The 12,166-nt window shown below is 39.0% G+C and overlaps 1 protein-coding gene across 1 annotated transcript; it reads right to left on the minus strand.

The window, feature by feature from the left end:
- Positions 1–702: 702 nt before the first annotated feature.
- Positions 703–8,429, minus strand: LOC109388822 (IST1 homolog). The gene is made up of 3 exons (XM_019653856.1): positions 8,323–8,429; positions 5,524–5,712; positions 703–843 (listed from the first exon to the last, which is right to left on the minus strand). Exons 1-3 carry the CDS (start codon positions 8,413–8,415, stop codon positions 832–834), a joined length of 294 nt encoding a protein of 97 aa, XP_019509401.1. The 5' UTR covers positions 8,416–8,429; the 3' UTR covers positions 703–831.
- Between the last annotated feature and the right edge of the window lie 3,737 nt (positions 8,430–12,166).

Here is a 12,166-nt window from a genome sequence, read left to right on the forward strand (position 1 = left end):
AGGCTGGTGTGTTAATTAAATGAGCTGATACACTTAAAGTACTTCGAACAGCAGCTGGCACATAGTAAGGGATCAACAAATATTATCTCTTTGTAGGATAAATATTATTATCCCCATTTTAGAGATGAGAAAACAAAAGCTCAGAGAAATGAAATGATTTGTCACACCTACATACAGCAACGAGCAGACTCCAATAGACCTTTCAACTTTGAACATATCCTTTGGCCCATACAGTAATCATTCACCAAACGTGCTACCTGACTCTTTCAGCTACACCACACTGTTCAGGGTGTACAGAATCTGTAACAGACACTTCAAAAGTGACTATCCATACTCTCCAGATAATTATAATCTCATGGAGGAAAACTAGATTTATTGAAAATCCCCAAATCCCAAAAAAATCAGGGATATTATTACTCAGCAGATACGTTCTAGTTCCAAAAAAAGCAGAAAAGTGAGAGATCACTAGGAGCTAGAGCAGTGAAAGAGGGCTTTTGGAAGACATGGCATGCAGTTGGAATCTGTGTTCCTGGGGAGGGAGGGAGTGGAGTGGTTAGGGAACCCTCTCTCTTGGACTTAGATGCTGATGGGTTCTTAAATGACTCAGTATCATCGGCTGAAGCCATATGACCTTCACAGCAGATGGGGAAAGCCCTCTCTGCAGAAATATGGTCAGTGTTCCACAGGAAACTCTTCCTTCTCTCCATGTGCCAGAGGTCTCAGCAGAGAAAGGAGAATGAAGAGGGGACGCAATCCTATAAGAAATGCTGTGTCGTGAGTTAAACAGGCAGTTCTACTGGCCTGTTTTCTTGCCATTTGAGTCACTGGTATCTATGAATAAGCCTGAAAGTCAGAGAGAAATTAATTAGTCCCTCTGTTGTTTATGTAATGCTTTTGCAGAAAGCATTTTTACAATTCTTTTAAGCATGGTCCCTAATCACCACTTATCCTGGCCTGAGAAAAGGGTTTAGGAATTAATCCTTAAGTTATGACAAAAGCCTGATGTAAAAATTAAAATTCTAACAGCCATTCCATACACTCTTTGACCTCCTACCAAGAACATTGGGAAATCCACTCTACGTTCCTTCAAAGTATAGACCAAGGAGGACATAAGGCTTGGCCAAGCTCACTCTTTGCTTTAGAGATTTTTTTTTAAAGAGGCAGCCCAAAGTGTCACCTGAGATGTTTTATGTCATAGTTAGGTTATATTTTCTTTTTTGTAGTGTAGTTACACTTGATTTGTAAATGATTCTGCATTATGTTGGAACTTTTTGAGTGAAAAATCTCACCAGATACGAGACTGCAACCAAGTCAAACCCCACCTTGAGGAAATAGTGCCATGCTCCCATTTAGGGAAGATAAAACTTGATGCCACTGGAGAAGGTGCACAATCTGGAAACAGAGCAGAGCTTCTGACTCATTGTTTCCTACTAAAGTAACTGTATTGCTTTAATATGGACACTGTTATGTGCCAAGAAGGATCCATGGTAAATTGGTTTTGTTCTTTTATAGGTGCACAGCCCCATCCTTGTTTCTCTAAAATCATTCAGTCCTACAGGTTGCTTTTAAATGAGCCTGGAGAGTCCAAGAAGTGTGGGGACATCCACAGTAACTGGGGCAGCCAGTTCCTGGTACCCAGTTCAGGGAACACCAAACTCCTTCCCCGCCAAGCTCCTCACACATGCCAAAGGATGACCTAGGCCTCCAACCGGTGCCAGAGTGAGGCGCCTTACTCCTGAGGAGAGGCAGCCAATTTCCTGTGCAGATCAGTCCCTGGCCTTGGGTTTGGAAGATCCTCCCTCTAATTCCATATTCTTTGAATAAGCTTGTTTTTTGATAAGGAAGGGGAAATCCTAGAGTAAAACTTTCAAGACCAAGCTGATTTTTTTTAAAGAGAGAAATTGGTGTACAGGTTTCTCTTTTTCCCATGCAAAAGGAGCCATGTAAATGCTCCTGGACACATAAAATAGGATTCTGAAATAAAGATTTTGCCTAACTAATCATTGCATTTAAATAAATTTACCATTTTTCTGTGAACCTAAAACTGCTCTAAAAAATAGTTTCTTAAAAAGAAAAATAGACAGACAAAAATGCCAGTTACACAAGAAACAAACAAAAAATAATTAATGTGGCCATCTTGTTTTCTTAGCCTCTCCTTTATCCAGTCTCACAGAATCACTAATGTTTAGTCCACTGGAACTTAGCAAATAATAGAAACCAGAAAGGAAACATATTTATTGAGCACCTACTAAGTGCTAAAGAGCTTTACATACATTATTTCTTTTAATCCTCATTATTGTCCCCATTTTACAGGTGAGAAAAAGGAGGCTCACAGCTAGCAAGTGGTAGAATCTAAACTTGAACCTAGGCATGCAGGAGTCCACTGATTTTCCTGACGACACTTCTCTCATTCTCTCTTAGTGTTTGCAAATCCCTTCCCTCCAGTTCCTTAGCTCTCTCATGCACATCTGACGGGAGGTACCATTTGCCAAGTCTTATAGCTAGTCAGTACAGAAATGAGATTTAAATACACACCATTCTGCTTCCCTGAAAAAAGTGATAATTATGAGAGAAATAAGAATCCAGGAGCAAACAAAAGTTTACTGACCACGATTAATAAAATTCTGTAGGTCAGGAATCTTCATCTAAGAATTATAGAATTTTAAGGAACAAGAATAATTGCACGATTATATATGTATGTGTAGGCGCGTGTGGGCACATTAGACAGAGAACCATAGCATTTAAGAGATGAAAGGAATTGTAAATGAGAAAACTTCAGACCCACACATCAGTGGTCATATTAAAATTTGTGTCCAGGAGTCCTAATTCCCAGGTAAATATTCAATCCAGGACTAAGAAATTATGTGGGTTTCTTCAGCATTTCAAGCCTCTGGTGAAGATCAAAATTGACTTCCTCGGAACCATAAGGGTCAATGGATAGGCTCGCTTGAGGTCCTACATCAGGCAGATCAGGTAACATAAAGTCATCAAAACCAATCTTGGCTCTTGATTCTTCTGGCTGTGGAGAAGTTTGGGGGTTGACTCCTGGACCTGTTCATTTCAGTAAATGTAATTAAAAGTGACAACAATATGTTCTCCAGAATGAAATCCTAGCCTCAAAGAGAGTAAGTAGGCTCCTATTGCTTTTGAGAGAACAGCATATAATATGGCTGAAAAAACTAGACAATTCCCCCAACATGTAAATGATGGTAGTGGTTACATTTTGTTGGCAATCTTCTTCAGGGGCAATCTGGACTTTAAACACACACACACACACACACACACACACACACACACACACACACAATTTTTCAAAATAGGTGACAGGATGATCTAGTGTGATCTAGTGTTTTAGAAGTTTTTCTGTGTTAAAGATCTCTTTGAGATCCACATTCACTTTGAAAACTGTTAGTTGCTATAAAGGAACACATTACGCTCATGGTAAATCACTTATAACTTCTCTCACCAACGGAGGAGTGAATAGTCTTATAACAACTAAAATCCCTTCAACCAATATCAAGCAATTTCAACACCAGTATTTCCTAAACTTACTAGGAATCAGCGTAGGAAGCAAATCATTCTTCTCATAGGAGTCATTCTGGAGGAAAAAAAATCACTGGGAAGCAACTGGTCTGATTTTCCCAACACAGAATTTGTTCATAGTAAGTCTTCAATAAATATTTCTTAAAAGTAAGTTAACTTTATCACAGGCAAGCTTCCTTCTTGTTTGAGGTGAAGTTTTTTTTCATGCCTTCTGGAAATTGGCTTTCGGTGTGACTGGGTTTTGCTTCTACTGTCACCTGTGGCCTCATACACAAATTGGGAAATCTTTTATCATTGAGCCTGGAGATGCTACTTGTGAAAGATGATTCAGTTTAATGAAATCTTTCTCCGCCAAATAAATGGCAAGAAAAAAAGAAGAGGCAGAAAGGAGGAAGTGTTAGAAGTTAAAAGATTTAAGAGACATATCATCTAAATACAATATGTGGATCCTTTTGGATCTTGATTTTCTCAAAATAACTGTAGAAAAGGATTTCTGAGATAAACAGAAATTTAATATAGATTAAGTATTATATGATATTAAGGAATTGTTTTTCATTGTGTTGGGCATCACAATGACATTGTTTTATTTTATAAAAACAAAGGTTATGTGTCAGAGATATATATTGAAGTATTTAAAGGTAAAATTATATAATGTCTGAGCTTTGCTTTAAATTTCTTCTCTCTCAAAAGAAGTGTTAGGAAGAAATAGATAGATGAAATAAGAGCAGCAGAATGTTGATAACTGTTGAAAATGAGTGATGGGCCGGCCGAGTGGCGCGATGGTTAAGAACTCGCTTGGGATGCCAGAGGGCCCCGGTTCGGATCCCACATATGAGGGCCAGTGACACTGCCCTCTACAGCTAAGATGCTGAACAACAGCTCAACCTGGAGCTGGGCTGCCATGAGTTGCCGGCGACGGCGTAGGCTGCAGTCCCTGTGGCAGTGCATTGCCATGGGCTACCGTGTGTGGCCAACAGCCAGCGTGAGCGGCCAGCAGCCAGCGTGAGCGGCCAGCAGCCGCAGTGAGCGGCCGTCCAGAAGCCGGCGACTGATCTGCCTCGCCAGAGAAGAGCGCAATGATGGTGCCAACTTGGGCCAGTGAAGCAACATCCTCCACAACTAGATTGAAGAACAAAACGACAGCAACTTGTCTGTTCCCCTTTCCCCAATTCCCCAGCACTGTTCCCATCCCCACAATTCCCCAATAAAAATCTTTAAAAAAAAAAAAAAAGAAAAGAAAATGAGTGATGGGTACATGGAAGTTCATTATATTACTCTAATTTTGAATATGTTTAAGTTTTCCATAAAGCTTTCTTTGTTTAATTTTTAAATCAGAGGACTTGCACCCCAAAAGTAGAAGCTGAGCAACACATAAGGTGTTACTTAGACAAATAATTTCAACAAGGACAATCAGAGTTAAATTGTATCTGAAATATAAAATTTTTAAGAAAACAAAAGAGCTTCATGGGGTCAGAAATGCCTAACAGGGTGAAAAGAATAAAACAATTTCTCTTTACTTCATACTGAAGGGGCAAAGAGTAAAGAAGATTAATGCCTACGGCTCTTTAGGTTTCACTTATTTGACTTCTAGACATTTGATTTATGGACATACACAGCAATGAGATTTTTATACTATTTTCATCATGAAAGCAAACTTTTCATTACATATAAATTGCATATGTTTAACCTGAAACAGGAGTCTAAATCACTGTACATTAAAGACTTTCAAATTCATCCCGCTCATACACGTTTTTTTGCAGTCTGTACTGTGGTATTGCCAAGAGGTTGATGAAAGACTATAGCCCTCTTTTCTCATGAATTCGGCATAAAAACACATCAAATAAAAGCTTAATGATTGCAAGTATGCCCTCTGGCTTTAAAACATTTCACAAAGATCATTTTACCATTCAAAAGGCCCATTTAAGAAATACATTCTAGTAGCACTTGTAGTCCTATTTTAGATTTAGTTTCTATACTGACCTGTATTTCGGGAGGAAGGGATGAGAAACAAGGAACTGGGGATGGCACAGGTAAGGGCCCTGGTGCAGATATTGGCGATGCCCCAAGTGAATCACCACGTCCTGCTACAGTTCCACTTCTATTGGCAAAGGCAGCATTCTTGACATCCTTGGTAAATTCAACACTGATCCGGTCTGCTGGGGCTTCAGCCTAAAGCAAGATGGTAAGAATCACATTAGGTTCTCAATTTATTACAGCTTTGTTCATTGTATACCTACTACATGCCACATGCTCTTGGAAGCACTGGGGAAGGAACAGTGAGCAAAGAGTCATGATTCTTGCCATCATGAAGCTTAGAGTCTAGTGTAAGTCAATGATGATGAAAAGCAACCTTCAGGCTTTCTGGCCCACATGCTGCTTCTTTCTCTCTCTCTTTCAATGGCTATGTTTTGAGTGCCTATAACATCTGACACTGTGGTGCACCAATAATTAAGAGTTAGACATAAATATGCATGGAAAAGTCTACAAGAAAGGTTATCAAACCTTAACAGTGGTACTCTGGATTTATTCATTCATTTGACAAACTCTACTGACTACTTAATATAAACCAGGCACAATACTGAGAATGTCATAGTGAAAAAACCAGACAAAAGTCCCTGTCCTCATGAAGCTGATGATATTCCAGTGGGAGAGACAGATAACAAACAAGATCACTAAATGAACTATACAGTGTGTTAGATAGAGAGAAGAGCGACAGAGAAAAATATATAAACCAGAGAAAAGGGAAGAGGCTGACATTTTAGAGAAGGTAGCTAGTAAGGGCCTTAGAAAAGAGAACACTTAAGTACAGACCTGAAGGAAGTGAGGGAGGGACCAGGCAGATAGCTAGAGAACACAGAGTACAGGAAGTACAAAGGTCCTGGGGTGGGAATCGTCTATGTGTGTTTGAAGAAATGCAAGGAGGCCAGTGGCCAACGTGGCTGAGGCAGAGAAAACACGGTGGAGAGTGGAGGGAACGAGGCTAGAGAGAAGAGGTGATAATGGGTGTAGCTTTCATACGAAAGCCATTGGCTATTATTCTACGTGAAATAAAAAGCCACTGGAGGGATGTCAAAGCAGAGGAGTGACATGCTCTGACTTAGGTACTAACCAGATTTATGATGGCTATATTGAACATTGATTAATGGGCAGGAGAAGCAGAAGCAGGAAAACCAGTTAAGAGGCTTTTGCAGTCATCCAGGGAAGAGATTATTGTAAGTTAGACCAGGGTACTGTCAGTAGAGACGATGAGAAGTGGCAGGATTCTGGATATATTTAGAAGGTAAAGTAACTAGGATTTGCTAAAGATTGGTTGGGGGCTAGGGGTTGACAGAAAGGAAAGAGTTGAGGAATATCAAGATTTTTTTTTATATCAAGATTTTTGCCCTCTCATAGCGTTGCCATTAACTGTAGGTTGATGAGTAGGTTCTTGAAAAGGATGAGAACACTTTCAGACATACTGAGTTTGAGATGCCTCTGAAATATCCAAGAGAAGATTTCAAGAAGGTGGGTGAATATCTCAGCCTGGAGTTCATATCAGCTTAGAGGCCCTAGCTAGTCCTCACCATAAACATGGTATTGAAAACCATGATGTTGGATGAAATCACCTAGAGTGTAAGGAAAAAAGGAAAGAGGTCCAAGGCTGACCCCTTGGGCACATTTCTAGTGGCATTTCATGTGGCTTTTACATCTTCACAGTTCCTTTCTGTATTGTCTACATTTTTACAATGTATCATTTTTCAACGAACCACATAACTCTTTGAAAGAGTAAAAATGAGTAAAAGAGTCACTATCAGGAAACCACCAGGAGCAAAGCATCAGAAAAGACACGTGTGCCCCTTAACCACAATCCAATATGGTATGTGCTGCCCCAGCAATTGGAAGGCAGCACTGTGGGAACACAGGGGATGGAACAGACTCCTCTTCTGGCTTCATGACTGCACTAAACACAAGTTTGGCATCGGAGTACAAGGCCATCTTTTACAAAGAAGTCTTCAGAGACAGCTTTATCAATTGCTAAAACAAGTTGCTCCCCCTGTGAAATGATTTGAGAGGCATTAGGGAGAAATCTCTCAGCCCTAAAACAGGCCATGACCACCTCTTGAAAGCTTAATCCACCCTCTGTGATAATAATGATGATGATAAAAAGCAAAACTTGATTACATTTGCGATGTGCAAGGCATTGTATTTAAGTCCCTTATATGTATTAGCTCATTTAACCATCTCAACAAACTTATGAGATTTGTTAATAACCACGAATTACTATTCTCTCCCTTCTTACAGTCCAGAGAACTGAGTCTTTGAGAGGGTAAGTCACTCTCATGGAGGTCTCGTGGTTAATAAGTGGTGGAGCTAGGATCTGAGTATGGGTCGTTTCACTACTGAATTCATACTTTTAACCAAGATTAAATGATAGTGCCCTGTGCCTTCGGATCTTGTAGCCTTTATTCCAAGATCTTTTTATTAAAATGCAAAAATATCCCCAGGACAAAGTTGAGATTTTCAGAACTAAAAATGTTTTGCCAACTTCTGGGTTTACCACTTTAGGTACCTTCGTATTTGTTTTCCATTCTATTGTTAACAGCCATGAAGGGTCATCTGACAGTTATCAGAAGTCAAGCTCTGTTAGGAAATGTGGACAGAAAAAAAGGTACAAATTTCACCTGCTTTACAATCCTACCAGAGCTACTCTGAAAGCCACCCTCCTAAGAGGGAAAAATATTTTGGTGCATAATAAAAATGTCAACTTTAAGTCAGTTCTGCCTTCTTGAAAGTACTCACCATAATGGCTGCCTTGGACTTATATGGCCCATTATAGTCCTTAGCAATTTCTATCAGGTACTGTTCCGCTAGAACCTGGGGCAGAGTGTTCATGTTACATTTACACATTAGCTGCAAAATAAAGAATATAATAGAGTTGATCACACACATACCTACAAAATAAGAAACAAAAAGAGTTTAGGTGGTCTTTCACCTCTGAATTATTGTTCTTCATATTTCTAATCACTGCTATTTAAGATGTATGATTTTTAAAAGATACATAGTTTAGCAACAATAAGGAGGGGTACTCTTTGTATCATAAGACAGCCCTATCCTGAGGTGAAGGAACCTCAAACCAAGTAGGATAAGAGGAAGAAAATAAACATATCATAAACATTTTATGATAAATATGTGAATTATGTCAGAGGTGATAGTCAACATACTCAGCAACCAGTAAAGCAAGGCGCTTGCCAATTAGAATGGATGCCCTGAATGATGAGAATGTCCACCAGCCTGAAACAAATACTCAGCCAGGTGAGCAACACCAGCATCATCTGGGAACTTGTCAGAAATGAAGATTCTTGGGCCCACCCCAGAAATACTGAATTGGAAACTCTGGAAATGGAGCCCAGGAATCTGTTTGAACAAGCCCTCCAGATTCTCACACCTGTTATGGGTTGAAAACCACTGCTCTATGGGATGCTTGTAAAGGTGATCTTTATTTTATCCTTTCAGCTTAGCTTTATTTCTAATATGTTTCATAGTGAACATTTATTATTTTTGTAGTAAAAAGATTATTTAAAAAAGGAGCATGCATGTTGTCATTTGCATTTCAAAAAATGTTTTCATATATAGTTTGGTATGATCTCCATACCACCTATGTGAGGTTTGTATGTTATTTGCATTGTACAGCTGAGAAACTTGAAACTGAGACGTTAGATGGCTTCCCATGGTCACATGATTAGGAGCAACTGGTTGAATTGGCACTCAAGGTCAAATCTTCACACTACAAATTCCTACGTTTTTTTTTAACACATTATGTCATAAAATGAACAAGTAGAATCATGTTGGAGAGGTAACAAATGCAACCTGTCCCATTTGTTATGCACCGCCACAAGTAAAGTCTTACTACCTTGAGTTATCAACTTATGGCTGAGCATGAGGAAATCGGCTTTCCACAAGTTAGGAAAACCTGTGCCTCCAAATTAGACACTCTGTCTGCCCTAAAGTAAAAGTGATGCTAACCACCTAATTGTGAATAGTCAGAGTTACTCTGTCATTGCATACAAATCTTGACAGAAGACTACATTTGAACCTGAAAAATACACAAAGCTCAGTGCTTAGAAGCTTGCTTAGCCAAGTCCAAAGTAGGAAAATGTTCTTTACCCTAGACATTTCCAGACAAAGAAATCACAGTAGAACTGGACTTGTTTTAGATAAATGCTTAACTGTTGTTACACCAATATTAATTCTGACAAACATTTATTGTTTGTCCAAGTTAATAGTTTGTGTTACAAATAGAACCCTGGAAAATCAAGATTATTATATCTTTTTAAAAAGGAATCAATTTAGGCAAGATAGCACGAATTTGCTTTATTTATCTAAAATCACCCAGGCACTCCATATTTAAATGTTTTTCATTTGTAAGAAGAGGCTAAAACATTTCTGGATAATAACATGGATCCCTGGATTATCAGGATCAAATAAAAGAACACGTGGACATGCAGTTTAAAATTCACAAGTTCTGTGTACACCATCAACGTCATCCCCGTTGTTCAAAGTGGGTTTGCCTAAATTTGATTTATTTTGGGTTTTCCTTAGGCCCCTATTATCTAAGTAATGCCCAAACACCCTCTGCAAGATTTGGCTAAATAATACCCAAAAACCAGTCTGGAAGTTTGAATAACAGCTTTCCCTCTATCAACAGATTATAGTAAAATTCAATAGTAAATAGTGTTATTACGGAGCACTCAGAAAACTGCATTTATGTGCAATACTTATTTCACCTGAACCATCCCCATAATCAGAGATCATCAGTTTTTCAGTTTATTGAGGGATTATTCACTCATGTGATCCACTGCAAAGAGGAAAGAGCAAAAGGCAACAGAAAATATGTTGGACTTAAAGAAGACAACACATCAGCTACTACCTCTCTTCATGAGTGTAGTACTACTTTAGCTGTCACCTGATAAAAGAAATAGCATTTTTTTGGGTGTGTTTGAAAGAGGGTAAGGAAGCCTTTCCAGAAAAATTTGCATGGGAGCTCAAACTTAATAGCTACTACACATGTGAAAAAACTTGACGAGATAAAGTGTTCTGCCTTGGTGGAGAGAGAAATCTAGTAATCTGAAAATTGTTTTACATTTTAAACCTTTGGAAACTTTTTAAAATTAAACCTTTTATTTTTAGATCATTGTAGAGTCACATGCACTTTGTAAGAAGTAATACAGAGAGATCCAAAGTACACCTTTACTCAGTTTCCCCCAATGGTTTTGCAAAACCAAGATATTGATATTGACACAGTCAAGATACAGAACTGTCTCTGGAAATTTTTTAAATGATTTGATCACTGTAATAATCATTCCCACATTCCCACCAGTCAGAAACATTATTTTAAATTCCAAAGCTGGTAAGTAAGGTCTTAGGAGATATATCACTGGGCAGGGTGAGGAGGGTAGGGGGTGGTGGGGGAGAAGGGAGTATAGATTGCTCAGTGATCTGGCTCCCTGGAGTTATTACTCATTTTTCTTTCTTTCCAGGAGTTTTAGGCGATGGACAACCAGGTGCAAGTTGACCGGAAGGCAAAGGTGATCAGCTGTGACAGCAGGGCTGAACATGATTTCACCAGAAGGCACAACGACTCATAAATCACCTGCTGAGCAAGTTTCCCAGAGAAAGAAAAAGGTATCAGTGTCATGGGGACTCCATTGTTTTTTATTTTTATTGGGGAACAGTGTGTTTTTCCAGGACCTATCAGCTCCAAGTCAAGTAGTTGTTTCAGTTTCGTTGTGGAGGGCGCAGCTCAGTGGCCCATGTGGGGATGGAACTGGCAACCTTGGTGTTATAAGCACTGCGTTCTAACCCACTGAGCTAACCGGCCACCCTGGGGGCTCCAGTTTTTCAACATACACTTTATTCATTCAACAAGGCCCATGAAATGAATTCCTGACTGCTCAGTAATGGCCTGGATGCACTTGCTTCTCTGCAGACCCAGATATGACTCATGCAATTCAAATAAGGGTTAGGTTTCCTCCAGTTTATTCCAATCATCAGTGTTTTTACTGAAACTTTTGTGAGTTCTGCAGGAAGTTTCTGACAAACATGAAACTCTTTGGCAAATGCCTGAGGAAGCAGACAACAGAGGGAGATTCCCCTCCCCAAAGGACGTATTAGTCACTTATGGAGACATTATAAGACCTCCTTCTAAATAAAATATTAATGAATTTGTAAGGGAAATCCCCATTGGAAGAGATCACATAACATTAAAAGCATGTGGAAATGAGGACATAGAATTGTTCAGAGAAGAAGATAAAACACAAGCTTAAAAGTTACACATTTCTATATTGGGACCTCTAGAAAAGCTTTATGAAAAATAATCTAATACCATACACCAACATGTTTCTAGGGAAAGCTAAATCCAGTAAGTATTTCGATAATTTCAATGTTGCTTGAAGTTAGTTTTGCTTTCTATCACTGGCATTCAAAGACAAAATTCCTTTCCTAAAATTGCACCTTTACATGCTAAAGCATACAAGCAGGAAGGTGTGACAGTATGAAAAAAATGCCACCTCCTCTTGTTGTTATGACACACATGGTTTCCCAAGTTACAAGTTCAAGTTTGATTCCTTAATGTCAAAAAGAGTTG

Source organism: Hipposideros armiger, unplaced genomic scaffold (assembly GCF_001890085.2).
Source record: "Hipposideros armiger isolate ML-2016 unplaced genomic scaffold, ASM189008v1 scaffold_9, whole genome shotgun sequence".
Taxonomy (NCBI): Eukaryota; Metazoa; Chordata; class Mammalia; order Chiroptera; family Hipposideridae; genus Hipposideros; species Hipposideros armiger.

Bases quoted from the DNA above. Each gene is read 5' to 3' on its own strand.
- LOC109388822 (XM_019653856.1), bottom strand. From the start codon at position 8,415: ATGAACACTCTGCCCCAGGTTCTAGCGGAACAGTACCTGATAGAAATT. The intron at 5,713-8,322 runs GTGAGTACTTTC...ATCTTGCTTTAG, and splicing joins AGTCCAAGGCAGCCATTATG to GCTGAAGCCCCAGCAGACCG.